The following is a 14,277-nucleotide window of genomic DNA, read 5'->3' on the forward strand; positions in this document are numbered from 1 at the left end:
CGGTGTGCAGACAGTGCCGATTGCGTTCCCGGTGGGTGAGACACGACTGGCTGCCTCGTGCGTCTCCGTCATTCCGACCGCTGCTAGTTAAAGAGTGCGCCTGAGCCTGACCTTTGCGATGAGGGGGGCTTATTGGAGAAATGCCTAAGGGACGAGATGGGCCTGAGCGACGACAAGGATCGCATTGTGATTAACGTGGGAGGGATCAGACATCAGACTTACCGCAGCACCCTGCGCACCCTACCTGGCACGCGTCTGTCCTGGCTGGCCGAGCCTGACGCGCCCAACCACTTTGACTATGATGAGAAGATCCAGGAGTTTTTCTTCGACCGCCACCCCGGCGTGTTTGCACACATCCTTAACTACTACAGGACAGGTAAGCTCCACTGCCCCGCTGACGTCTGCGGGCCGCTCTATGAGGAGGAGCTGGCCTTCTGGGGCATCGATGAGACGGATGTGGAGCCGTGCTGTTGGATGACCTATCGTCAGCACCGGGAGGCAGAGGAGGCCCTTGATAGTTTCGGAGGAGGGGGCCTTCTAGACCTGGGGAGCGATGATCCTGAGCCAGAGCCGGAGCATGAGGATGATGATGAGATGACAAGGAGGCTGGCGCAGGGGGACTCACATGATGCGCGGAGCGGGAGCCTGTGGAGCCGGTGGCAGAAACGCGTCTGGGCTCTGTTTGAGGACCCCTACTCTTCAAAATATGCAAGGGTGAGTAGTTTTAGGATTCCTCAGTGTGCAAATTGTCTCTGCAGAATTTAGGGACAAATTAATCAGAAATATATTCTAAATGCCTCCAGGATGGGGAAACAACTAGAGATCTCCTTTGTGAGAGATCACAAACTCTAAAAAGAAGAAAATAAACAATATCATTCTGTTCATTTTATTCTCCTATAGCAGCAAACAAAGAAGCTGTTCTAACTCCTACAGGTCTTTGGCCTGATATTTCCAGCCCACAAGGATTTCTGGGCTGCATGTCTCTTTGGTTAAATGGGTCATCTGCACATTAGGAGACCAGCTCTTTGGCACCAACACAGTATTTATGGCAGACCTCCAGATATATAAAAAAGAAAAATGAGGTTGCTGTTTGAAGTGTCATTTTTAGATTTTGTCATGGGCACGTTTCCATCTGGGCACACTGTCTCCTGATCCTGACCACCAGATCCTCTGAAAACCACTGTGCTGCATGCTGTTTCAACAGCTGTAGCAACCTGACTGGTGGAAATAGTCCTCAGGCACTCAACAGCAAACCTGTTCTCACCCTTAAGCAGTTTGGCAGCATAAACCTACCACATTTTTCATGTGGAAAATGCCCCACATTCAGCAACAAGCATGACAAAAAGCAGAGCGGAGACTGACAGAGAGCTACCAAAACTGGTGAGGAGATTAATTAGACATCAGCTTCAGAGTTAATTACAGACTCTATTCACAGAGGATGTAATAGTGAAAAGCCTTTGTCACTGCTCTAGTGACAGGGTTTGCCTGCAAGGGTAGGAATTACATAAAAATAAACCTTTTTTTGAGCCAGTACCATCCCTACTGACAAAAGTGTTCAGAGATGCACGACTAAAGTGACAGTCTTATGCGAGCAGCATTTGTTTCATTGTTAGGAGGGCGAGATGTTCAGCTGGCAGAGCAGAGTTAGTGTGTTTGGACAAATCTGCAAAGTAGCTTTTCAGAAAGTGGCTTCATCTATTTTGTGTTGGCATTTTTTTATTATAGCAATGGCCGCAAAGTCCCAAATGTTAAAAACAATCAGTTCAAAAACACAAAACACTGGAAAAACCCTGAGCAGTGTTGCCTAACCTGATTGCTTTCACTTTATGTAGTAACGTTTAATGGAATAAAATGTCCTATTAGTGTGTGTTTTTGTGTGCAGAGCAGAGCTCAGAGGGGGTGGACTAAACAACATTATGCAATCAGATAAAACACCAGCACATTTTTACTCAAATTCTGTCAACAAACGCTGAACCAGATCTACCTGATTAGCTTGTCTTTGCAAAGGACTTTCACATTTGTGAAATTCTGCAGTAATTTTCCCTAATTGCTCATTTAAAGACTTGTTTAAGGACAGCCCTGCGGAGAGCAGCCAAGCAGTCTTCTGTGGTCCTCATATTGTGTCCCCCTGGACCATTAGACTAACAATGTAAGGGAAGCAGATATTCATAAGCAGCAGTGATTTCCTCAGCACAGTGCAATGACTTGCTGGTGATGAGATGTCATAACAAGGGCCTGTTTTCCATCTTGTGTTGCTTTGCCTCCCTCCAAGTGAAAGGATGCAACTGCCAACAAGGCAGTGTTTTCCTCACAGAGCGGAGCACACAGCAGAGTTCATGCCCAGACCTGCCCATTTTAACTCATATTCTCTTAAGTCATTCATTATTCCCTCCTGCCACTTAACTAAGACATGCATTAGGTTAAGGGGTACTTCGAAGCTTGACAGTTTCATGCACAAACTATTGATCCATCTTTTGCATGTCTTTGGATGATTATCCTCTCTTCCTGTTTACTTTCCTGTCCATCTCTGGTCCATTCTGATCCCTGTGGATGAGTGAGTAGCGGCTTTTTTCACTTCTCTTTGTGTACAGCTAAAAAAACACGCTGTAAACCAGCGGAAGATTGCATGAGGATGATACCAGGGTTGCAATCAATACTCTGGAGAGAAACCGTATCTGTTACTCTCACGTTGTAGTCACTCTCAAAACCTAAATGTGATGAAATCTGAGAATCTAATCAATGCATAATGAAGGCTAAAGTACTCTTTTGCCGATGAGGGAATTATGGGTTTCTCTGAGCTCACAGTGATTCCCAAGAGCTGATCTTCTGGATGATGTGACCTTGTGGAGGGGAGACCTACAGTAGGGAAGGGAACAGCCCAAGCTAAATATAGACAAAAGGGTTGACACTAATGTCCTGTTTGCTTGGACTGCTGCAGTTGGCTCTTTATAATTCTGCATGTAGGATACTCATTGAAATACCGCCCTGACCTTGAGAAACAGCAAAGGAAGGGACAAAGGCAAGCTTCCACTGATCATTTCTTTCACAATGACATTCTGAGCAAAGCCAGAGATAAAAATGGGTGTACAACTAGATGCTATTGCATCCTGCTAAGAACGGTTAAAGCCGTCATGCTTGATTCCAACAGGATGTGCGTTAATGTGCTCATTCTCCTCTTTCATTTTCCAGTGGATAGCCCTGGCCTCATTGTTCTTCATTCTGGTGTCCATTACCACTTTCTGTTTGGAGACCCACGAAGCCTTCAACCCAATCAAGAACCGCACGGACGTGGAGCTGGTGGGCGATGAAATGGTGGTGAACTTCTACCAGGAGACCGAGACAGCGGCCTACCTCACCTACATCGAGGGCGTTTGTGTGGTGTGGTTCACTTTCGAATTCCTGATGCGAATAACTTTCTGCCCGAACAAATTTGATTTCATACGGAACGCGCTGAACATCATCGACTTTGTGGCCATCCTGCCCTTCTACCTGGAGGTGGGGCTCAGTGGTCTCTCCTCCAAGGCAGCTAAAGATGTTTTGGGTTTTCTGAGAGTGGTCCGCTTTGTGCGGATCCTGCGTATCTTCAAGCTGACCCGTCACTTTGTGGGGCTGCGAGTGCTGGGCCACACTCTGAGGGCCAGCACCAATGAGTTCCTGCTCCTCATCATCTTTCTCGCTCTAGGTGTCCTCATTTTTGCTACTATGATCTATTACGCTGAACGCATCGGAGCCAACCCCAACGACCCAAGAGCCAGTGAGCACACACACTTCAAGAACATTCCGATTGGATTTTGGTGGGCTGTAGTGACCATGACAACCCTTGGCTATGGAGACATGTACCCTCAAACAACCTTCGGTATGCTAGTTGGAGCCCTGTGCGCCCTGGCAGGCGTCCTGACCATCGCCATGCCCGTCCCCGTGATTGTCAACAACTTTGGAATGTATTACTCCTTGGCCATGGCAAAACAGAAACTACCAAAGAAAAAAAACAGACATATCCCTCGAGCACCCCAACCTGGTTCTCCTAACTACTGTAAGTCCAGCATCAGCTCCCAGCAACCAAGCCCCATACCCAACGACGATGTTTTTGAGATCAAATTTCAAGGTAAGACAAACAAGACACAAATTCTGCTTCACCACCAGCTCACTACTTTTTAGTTCTGCTTTACTGGCCATACCATTATCCAGCAGTTTCACTGTCTGACCCCACACATGCATCCGCCAGTGACTCAGACACAAGAGGAATGAATGGATTGATCAAAACCACCTCTAATGAAAGTATGTAATAAAAGGATGTTTGACTCTTGATAAAAGAATGCAGAGACTGTGAGTAATCTTGCTATTGATTTATCACTTCTTAATGCAGTGACTCATTCATTCTCTCTCTAAAGACTGAGGGGATGTAATCACAGTGTTAAGAACAACCATTAGTAGATGCTAACCGACTTAATGCCCTTAATGCAGCGTTTTGAAAGGAAATCCACCCACATTACTTGACCCTTAATATTGCATCAATTCCTGTGGTTAAAGATGCTAAATGATTGGGGTGAGTATTGGTGAAATTATAACGATACGATACGTATCACGATGCAGGGGAGACGATACAATATGTCACGATATATTATGATACATTCAGACAGATCATATTAATATTCTTTTATTATTATTATTATTCATTTAGATATAATTTATTGTAGGAAAATTCAATAAACAGTCCAAACTGATACTTAACATGTTTAATACGAGGTATCTGAACTATAATAGAGAGATTTACATTTTAATGGTGGAAACAAAACCCATTGCACACTGCTGCCATCTAGCAGTCGGCATTTGAATTGCACCAAAAGAAAAGAAAATGCACAAACGTTCGCATGTAAATTCTTCCATAAATCAGATACACGGCTTTTGAATATCAATATAATATCTCTGTGTGGCAAGGTGGATAAACGAGGGCCCGGGCGGGATTCGATCCCCAGACTCCCGGGTGAGAGTCATACGCTCTAACCAGCCAGCCAAAGGGACATCCCCTTGGCCAAGTAGCCAGGGCGCATGGTCAATCGGGACACTGTGACAGGACACTCACACTGTCACATCTGGAAAAAATATCACAAAATATTGCCATATCCATATTTTCTTACATCCCTACTAAATGGGTTATCTTTTAAAAAAATTCTGTACAAAATGTTTTCTTTTATTTATTTAGTTTCTCTTCATTTTTTTAAGACTCCAAGATTAACGGTGAAGCCGCTAATGCAGCTCTCGCTAACGAAGATTGCCCACACATCGACCAGGCCATATCTCCAGAGGAGATCTTCAGCCCCAGTGAGAGAGAGAGGCCCTGCTTCTTGGTCACCACGGCCGAACGTCCCAACCACACAGGGGGCAGAGTGAGGAGGGGTACGTACAGTAACAGCCAATCACAAGGGCCCCCGAGACACTGACACCCTGTAGACCAACAGCACACTTCTTTTTGTCTCAGCTTCTTTACAAAAAGCACAGGCGCAAATACACGCAACGACAAAACCTCACCCAACAGCCTTCACACACTTTTACACCACTGCTGCTTTTTCTCAATCATCTAGCTTGGGATTGTACATATTTATAAATATATAAGTATCTAAACTCTAAAAAGATTACAGTAAAGCCAAGCACAATCACTGCAAATGTCAAAAAGTTTTGTTTACATCTACATAATATATTTTTTTACACCACGCATAATGCAATGCCCCTATTTGTTTACCAGTAAGAAAGCTATTTTTGAGATTTATAGGATTTAGAATGTGTTGTCGGACATGCCTAAGAGAGTATTTATGTGCTACATGTGTATCATGTATGTATACGTGTTCTAATGATAATAACATTGGATTCTGACTTAGGAGTACGTTTCTTTGACCGTAAATGGTGCATGAAGTGTCTTGCTGATGGGTGCTATCAGTATGGTGGAGGAGCACAACACAAAATCTATTACTATATACAAAATAAGTAGTATATATGCCTAAAACGTTCTATTTTAGATCAATTCAGAAATAATCTTTGACACATTCCTATCTGAAAGACTGTGCAGACAAGTAGTGTGAAATTCAGCCTGTGGCTGCATGTACCTGTCCCATCTGGGGTGCCTACTTTTTCTGAGTCTTTCCAAGTGCTCTACTCCAAACCATTCCAATACCACCCGGTGCATGCTGTTGTACTCCTGATGCACCCAATGCATGGAGAATAACAATCTGCCTCAAGTCGGTGTTTGACCTATTTCTCTGGAGACAAAAACAAGAAAGCAACAGGTGTAGTACGAGCAGTGAGGAATACAATAAAAATAAAACTTTTCTGTCATGGATTCAGTGCTGCAGTGTACTCAGAACGTTCTCTGTTTTTCAACTGAAGGTTATGAAAAGCCTTGGAGCCTTAACAGCATGTCTGGCATGAGCGGGGATGCCTCTGGAGTGTCCTCAGTGTCCGCCCTGCCCTGCAGCCCACCCTGTCTAATGCAGCACTCACATTCTCCCATCCCATCCATTATGTAGCATGGTTGAGTAGCAGACACAATGCCATTGGAAGGCCAGTCCACACTTCCACCTTCTTATCCTTCCGGTCAGACTTTTGCTTTGACACTTGCCTTCACTCCTGCTCTTTAATTTATTTACATTTTTGTTTCTTTATTTTCCTTGACAAACTGTATCTTAACTGTGCTGATGCTCAAGTGTTCCACTTGGGTGTGTCATCATACCATAGAGTAGACAACACTGACACATGCCACTCTGCATGGGTCATCTCAGCTGCAGACAAAGCACCGTTCTTCTTCTGCAGGCCAACTCCACTCTTTTGTTTCCTGTGTTGACACCATTGCCTGTTGCTCTGTTGCTTTTGATCTCTCATACTATTCTGCTAAAATAAAATAAAAAATAAAAAAGAAAAAGCTGTTTTATTTTATTTGCTTTGTAGAATTTTGTGAACCAAATTTTCATGACATGTAACCCCTGCTAGTGATCCGCTGGAAACTAATACATGGCTTTTAAACATTTTCAGAGGCTGTTAAGGCAACTCTTAAGTGCTTTGTGCGTTGCAAAGTAGAGATGTTTATTTATTTTGTTTCATTCTGAAGTGCAATCCAGACAAGATTCACTGTTAGCTGAGTGGCCATTATAAGGGGAAAACCAATTGAACATAATAATGTTCTTGATGTCTGATGCAATATGGAAATGGTGACAAATTCCTATGATACAAGTGGTGAATACAGCTAATGTCTACTGAACTAAAACTGTTCATTTGCATGATTTGCATGATAATTTATGTTCAACCAAGACTGTAACGCAGTAACTGTTAGATTTATTTCTATTCTTTAAAAAAAAGCGTCTAAAGCTTTAGTCATTTTTATGCATTTTGAGACAGCTTTACAAGAGACTCAGTCATAGCAGAGGTTTTTATGTAGCTGCCATTCTTTGCCTTTCCCCAAATTCATAATTCTTTTCCTTTACTGGTTTGACTGGGGCCTAAAAAGTAAAAGGAACTTCACCTGAACAATCTGTGACAAAGCCAACCGATGGTGTTCGGAGCATGCAGAACTTTTATACGACTATATTTACTGGGTTTTTGGACACAATTATTAGTCTGCCGCAGCAAACTCCTGTTAGCGCTGTTCTAACTGATGCAGAATTCATTAAATATAAATCAAAGGTGCCTTCAAACGAGGTGAGGCAATGTAAAAAACACTTGAGTGATAGTTCGACTCAGTATTAGAGAACGCTCCCAGTGTAGCATCTTCACACTTTATATCATTGCTCACGAATGTGTAACAACTTTACTTTCTCTAACAAAGCACATTGTACCTTTTGCATTAGTTTTAAACTCTTAATCATGGTACAAATGTCCTCTTATCGTTACACTAGTGATACTATATTTTAACCTTTAGAAAGATACATAGCACTGAGCAAAAAGAGAAAAAAAAAGAGAACAGACATTCCAGCCCTCATGTATTGTTATATTATAAGCACAATTTTAAGAAAAGGGGACCAGGAAACTCCACAGAAGTTAAATAAATCCAGCGAGGAACCAACCAAGAGTCAATACTTTTACATATATTGATACTGTCCCAATATTTATGCACAAGTTGTTTCAGGGCACTTTATCAAATTCTATGTTGATCAATCAGCCGTGTTCATTTCTAGAAGATCTTGTAATTATAGCAACTCGTCTTAAGTTTTGTTTTTGATCCTGGCTGAGCTGAGTTTTTACGTCTCCAGTCATGTCTCTTGTGGTAATTAATGGACGTTACTTATTTAAGGGGGGGGGGGGGGGGGGGGGGAAACATTGTGTTGATTTGATGTTGAAGAGATGCAGATGAATTTATGGTGATGCAATTCCAGTTGGAAGAGTGGGAAAATAAAATAACATGACAGTATTTGATGTGGGTCTACTTGGGGAAAGGTAAATGCATGTATTTTCCATTTATGCAAAAGAAAAAGTATTCAAATAAAACATGTAAATACAAGTCCTTGCATGAAATAAATTTTATACACAACAAGCATTTAGACTTGGTTTTTATTCAACAGAACGTGAATCCTTCTTCATCTTTCCTTTTCTACTGGCTTACTGCAAGTGTTACCAAATGCTGTTGGACTCTTCTAGCCCAACCAATGAGAAATGAACAAAACATAAAAAACCCAAAACAGGCGACTGAGAGCATGCTGCTAAGTAAACATACGCATGATGGTGACCGATCTACTCGATGTCGAACCCGTAAAACGCAGCATGATCAGGCATGTTCATTAACCAGACCCGGAGTCCAGACCTCTGCACTCAGATGGTACTTTGGTGTCTGATGCCTTGGCTGAGCATGGGACTACATGGTAAACCCTTCGTTTACCATGACCAACTAACGGAGCACATTTTTCTTTAACCTCCATCATCACCATCATTTCCATCTTTATACATTAAACTTGTGTAATAATTTATTTTTGTTATTGTTTGTTTTTTTATATGTTTATAGAGACCCAACGACAGCACCGGAGCAGACAACCAACAGAGTCAGTTTGTGTTATGAACCATGGTGTCCCAACCACTATGTGTATGACCCATAATGGCCCATCACCCACTTGATAGTGCTGTAGCACCTTTTGTGTGTATACCTTAGTCTTTTTAAATGGGTGTGACAGTGGCAACCTGTACATCACAAACTCAGCATAGATGTAGCACTGAAGAAGTTTTGTTGTCAAGCCTTATGTAGCTCAGTATCTGTGACTGTTGTAATCTGTGTGCCTAATTTTTGGTGTGTGCCAGTGCTGTAAATATGCTTTATATGTGTGTGTGTGAATGTGTATGTGTGTGTGTGGTGAAAGTTGTGTGTACCAAAGTGTTTTTAAGTGATCATCAAATATTTGTGTGTTTCTTCTGTTGAGAAAAAAAAAATGTTGCTCCGATTTTAGGCACACATCGTTCCAACAAGAAAAGGACACAAAAAGAATCACACGTCACATCAGCCAGACTTTGCACTTTCACAGTCACATCTTTGTAGAGTTTTGCACTGTTTTGCACCAGTGAACTTTTAACATTCCTCTGATATGTTTTCAGGCATCAGAGACAGTAATCCACAAGAAGTTGCACAAGGAGAAAATAGGGTAGTTTATAGTTCTGTCAAAGGAATAAAAAGTAACTGGAGCAAGTTGCAATGTGGAAAACCAGGTAAAATAATTAGCTGGGTAAATATAATAGTATCTTGATGATATTTATACACAAAATCTGCAATATTATTCCATAACTCATTTTAAATAACTATTATGCAGCACAGTAGGATTTTAATTCACAATCATGTATAAGGTAGCATTTTGAACATTCATATGTTACTATCCAATAATTGTTATTATTATTGCCAAACCATTTTCTTCACACTGGACAAGTGCCTCTGAAATTCAAATTCCTCACAACGTTTAGAGGATTATAAGATTACCAGATGAGCATTTAAGTTTAGTCACCAGCCGTCATAAACAAAAACAGCGAGGACCCCCGAATGAATCAGCATCTGAAGTCAAGCAGCAAGCTAACCAACGGTGCTGTGGGAAAAGTTTTTATTCCCTTTAGATTTCTTCTGATTTTACTTGTCTTAAGTTTAAAAGATCAGCAAACAGAATGCAAGATTCAGACAAAGGTAAACTCAATAAATTAAAAACGCAATTTCCAAATAATAAATTGAAAGCAACAAATCCAGAATAACCTGGCTCCATGTTCAGTTGTAAATTAACCTTGAATATTTATGTGAATTTGGCTCTCTTTAGACCTTCAGTGTGTCACTGTCAGCTCCAGCACACTCAGGCACAACAGGACAATGTCCCAAAACACCAGCAGGCCAATCCCCGAATGGCTAGGAAAAGGCAAACAACGTTGGTGTGTTCTTACTGTGTTTAGTTTCTAATTCCATTTTTGGTTCTTTTTAAAACACAGGAAAGGTTTTTCTTTACCTTGCTGACGTATGATTCGTTAGCCAACTGCAAAACATCCTCAGAGCTGACGCTGATGGTGGCGTCACCTCCTACTTCATTTATCTGCGGGCAGCAGAGGACGTTGTTGCCCTCTGCTGCCCGCTCTCCCCTCTCCGATGATGCAGTCCCATGAGCGATCCAATGAGTAAACCCCATCGTCCCTGTTCATGGTCCTGCATCCACGTCTCCTTATCTCTATAGCTTCCTTTATCCATCTTTTGTATTTCTGTTGTTCGGTGTTTATGATCCTTGTGTTGTCCCAGTCCATTATATGGTTTTCTCTTGTGCAGTGATCTGTTACGGCTGACTTCTTTATTGTGCTTTCTGCTTCTTGTTTTGCTGCTTTTGTGTGTTTTCGACTTGCCTCTTTCTCACACTCCTTTCTATGTTCTATTGTTCGTGTGTTGAGTTGGCGTCCGGTTTCTCCTATGTGTGTTTTATTGCAGAGTTTGCATGGGATTTCGTAAACGACTCCACATTTAAGTCCAGCTGGTATCTTGTCTTTCGGGTGCACTAGTCTGTTTCTAACTGTTGTGTATGGTTTTGTTGGTGTGTTTATGTTGTGTTTTTTCATTGTTGCTATTATTTTTTCTGTTATGCCTTTGATGTATGGTAGGGTTATCACTGGTTTACACCATACACAACAGTTAGAAACAGACTAGTACACCCAAAAGACAAGATACCAGCTGGACTTAAATGTGGAGTCGTTTACGAAATCCCATGCAAACTCTGCAATAAAACACACATAGGAGAAACCGGACGCCAACTCAACACACGAACAATAGAACATAGAAAGGAGTGCGAGAAAGAGGCAAGTCGAAAACACACAAAAGCAGCAACACAAGAAGCAGAAAGCACAATAAAGAAGTCAGCCGTAACAGATCACTGCACAAGAGAAAACCATATAATGGACTGGGACAACACAAGGATCATAAACACCGAACAACAGAAATACAAAAGATGGATAAAGGAAGCTATAGAGATAAGGAGACGTGGATGCGGGGCCATGAACAGAGATGATGGAGTTTACTCATTGGATCGCTCATGGGACTGCATCATCGGAGAGGGGAGAGCGGGAAGCAGAGGGTGACAACGTCCTCTGCTGCCCACGGATAAACGGTGTAGGAAGTGACGCCGCCATCAGCGTCAGCTTTGAGGATGTTTTGCAGTCGGCAAACAAAACGTACGTCAGCAAGGTAAAGAAAAACTTATCTGTGTTTTAAAAAGAACCAAATATGGAATTAAAAAGCAAACAAATTAAAGGTGTTGGAGAGGCAGTGTCAAAGTTCAGACCTACGTTCGTTTACAATGATGTTGCACTGCCTTAACCAGTCCATTCAAGCTGAAAAATACTTCAGTGAGGCTGAATTACATTTCTGCAATGAAAAATGATGTGACAGGCCATCTGTTATAATACACACTTGATGAAGTTGTTACCAGCCAGTTATATGTACCGTTTGCCCCCTTAGATATGTGAAATCCACATTTGAAAACTGCATTTTTATTTACTCAGGTTATTTTTGTTGACATAGCAATTTGTTTTCTGATCTTAAACATTTAAAGATAACATATGTAATAATTTTACATCACAAAACAAACTCATGTCTCAATCATGTTGGTATGAGGTTATAATGAAACAGCCAGCTGGGGGTTGTTGGTTTATTTTCTTTTGAAAAGGTCAAAGAGGGACGTGGTCACTGTTTACAATCTATGAGCCCGCGGGGTTGCTGAGCTAACGCTCTTTTGCTATTCGACACTGGCCAGCAAAACTCTACAATGTTTTGCAAAGATCCTAAGCCAAAGACAGAAGCAACCCAGAAGTTATGTCTTGTACCCCTGAGAAGTCACGGCATCTTTTTGTTTTACTCTATAATCAGGTGAAGCAGGCTAGAGACTAATGTTGAGCTAACAATGCTAATGGTGAATTAGAAAAAAGAAGTTGGCCTTAAAAAAAATCTCTAGCTACTTTTTCAATTACCAACAACTCGATATTACAGTAAAATGTATGTATGAAATGAATAATGAGTCAATTGTGGCATTTTACTTCCTTTTAATGAGTTGTTTAGAAATAAAACTGCAAGCTAAAAGCAAAACAGAAAACAACCACACTTCCATTATTCCCCGAGACAAGCTACGGTAATCAGTGTAGTAAGTGTAGTAACACCCAAGAGTGCTAACACCAGATACGACAAACTATTTATCCATATACTGCATATGATTCGTCTTTGCTTGGTATCCAGAGTCTTCTGGCGCTGAGCCGTAACCGGCAACAGTCACGAAACTCACAAAATGAAAGTGAGTCACCCTGTGTGTTTTGAAAATAGGCTGCAGTAACCAAATTTGGCCACATGATGTCATTCTTACATATTGCACCTTTAAGTGTGACAAAACAAACAAATGGAAGAAATCTATAAGGGGGTAAATATTGTTTTTTCACAAAATTGTGAATAAGCCCTTTAAGCACAAATGCTGCAAACAGATTTATTGCTTATGTGAAAAAGTTTGTGAGAAGGGACCAACTTTTACCAAACAACTGCAAACACACTGCCAACAACTTCCTTAGATCTGTGTGCAGTTAGTGAAAGCAGATTTAAATCTGCCAGTAGAGCTGGGATCATGATGCTGGTCTTGTTCAACAGACAGAAAAAGACAAACAAACAAACAAGGAAACACAGCAGCTGTAATCGTGAACAAAACAAAGATGAAAACAAACTACAATGCAACTGATGTGTGCAGTTTAGTGAAATGTTAGTGAGTGTGTGTTTTGGACACAGTGCAGTTTGTGGTTAGTTATCCTAATAAGGTGTTCGGTGATCGTTTTGATTGATTTGATGTTCAGAGATTTTTTTGTGTGTCTTTTTTAACCAATACAGTTCAGACTTGTGCAATAAATAGTAACAAATAAAAAACAGAACTAATCAGCTTTCAGTGAGTGTTTTATTTTAACTAACCAAGGTCAAAGGGTATTTAGAATAAGTTAACTGATGTTTATATTTTCCACATTTTAAATGCAAAACATGTGCAACAAAAACTTAAAGCATGCAGACCTGAGGGTTTTAAATGCCTTTGGCCCATTAGGCACGGGGCTAGGAGTTCCAGCTGGTGCTGCTGATGTCTTCTCCTTAGAAACATGCATTTTTAGGTCAAATGTTGTCAATAGGTTCAACTAAAAGTCAAAATTAAACAAATGAATAGTATATAAGCTACAAACCCACAAATGTATGAACAAAGGATAACATGATTTGTGTGTTTAGACAATGAAATTAATAAAAAGAGAAACATCAGGAATAGGAGCAGAGACCGACAATTTCCTGTGACATAATATTGTACAAATATTAGAAGATGATGTTTTAGTATCAGTCTAGTCTTAAAACACAACAGTTTCATTATGAGACTTGATCAGCAGCAAAAAAAAAAAAAAAGGTGGCCAAACGCATGCTTTAACTGAACTCACCAAAGTATTTATGACACATACAGTGTGACAACTAGCTCAGGGTTGGAAGAACAGGGAGATGAACTGACAGCATGAGGAGCTTCTTAATTCCCATAATCATTGTGTTTCTGTGGTCTGATTGTGATTCTGTGCACTGTTCGTGCTGCAACGCTTCTCATGTGGAGTCCACAGTCTGTCTCAAACCAGTCGCCGCAGCGCACACTGCCATCGAATGTCCAGCTCCGCAGCCAATAAGAGCAGGTCTCAGGTCAGGAACGAGCTGAGGAGGATAGACGTCAGCCTGTGAACCGTCGCCGCACATTCCGTGTTCATTCCAACCCCACGAGAGAAGGCGCCCCCCTGAAAAGGAGAGTG

General features: G+C 41.4%; 2 protein-coding genes across 6 annotated transcripts in view; one reads left to right on the forward strand and one right to left on the reverse strand.

Moving 5' to 3' along the window:
- kcnc1b (potassium voltage-gated channel, Shaw-related subfamily, member 1b) overlaps positions 1-14,277 on the forward strand; it is a 15,440-nt gene continuing 1,163 nt past the window's right edge. The window contains exons 1-4 of one of the 4 annotated variants that reach the window (XM_015964275.3): positions 1-714; positions 3,190-4,105; positions 5,224-5,397; positions 6,382-6,657. In XM_015964275.3, the coding sequence (XP_015819761.1) occupies positions 157-714; positions 3,190-4,105; positions 5,224-5,397; positions 6,382-6,521 (1,788 nt within the window). In that variant the 5' untranslated portion in view covers positions 1-156 and the 3' untranslated portion in view covers positions 6,522-6,657. Of the gene's footprint in view, positions 715-3,189; positions 4,106-5,223; positions 5,398-6,356; positions 6,658-8,983; positions 9,021-14,277 lie in introns of those variants that run through there. The other 3 variants (XM_015964276.3, XM_054732991.2, XM_070550351.1) reach the window with 3 other exon arrangements.
- The window catches only part of sergef (secretion regulating guanine nucleotide exchange factor), a 15,610-nt gene continuing 14,720 nt past the window's right edge, over positions 13,388-14,277 (reverse strand). Inside the window, exon 11 of one of the 2 annotated variants that reach the window (XM_015964279.3) lies at positions 13,388-14,262. In XM_015964279.3, coding sequence (XP_015819765.1) covers positions 14,078-14,262 — 185 coding nt within the window. In that variant the 3' untranslated portion in view covers positions 13,388-14,077. The remainder of the gene's footprint in view (positions 14,263-14,277) is intronic. The other variant, XM_015964280.3, reaches the window with a different exon arrangement.

This window comes from Nothobranchius furzeri, chromosome 4 (assembly GCF_043380555.1).
Source record: "Nothobranchius furzeri strain GRZ-AD chromosome 4, NfurGRZ-RIMD1, whole genome shotgun sequence".
In the NCBI taxonomy this organism is placed as follows: Eukaryota; Metazoa; Chordata; class Actinopteri; order Cyprinodontiformes; family Nothobranchiidae; genus Nothobranchius; species Nothobranchius furzeri.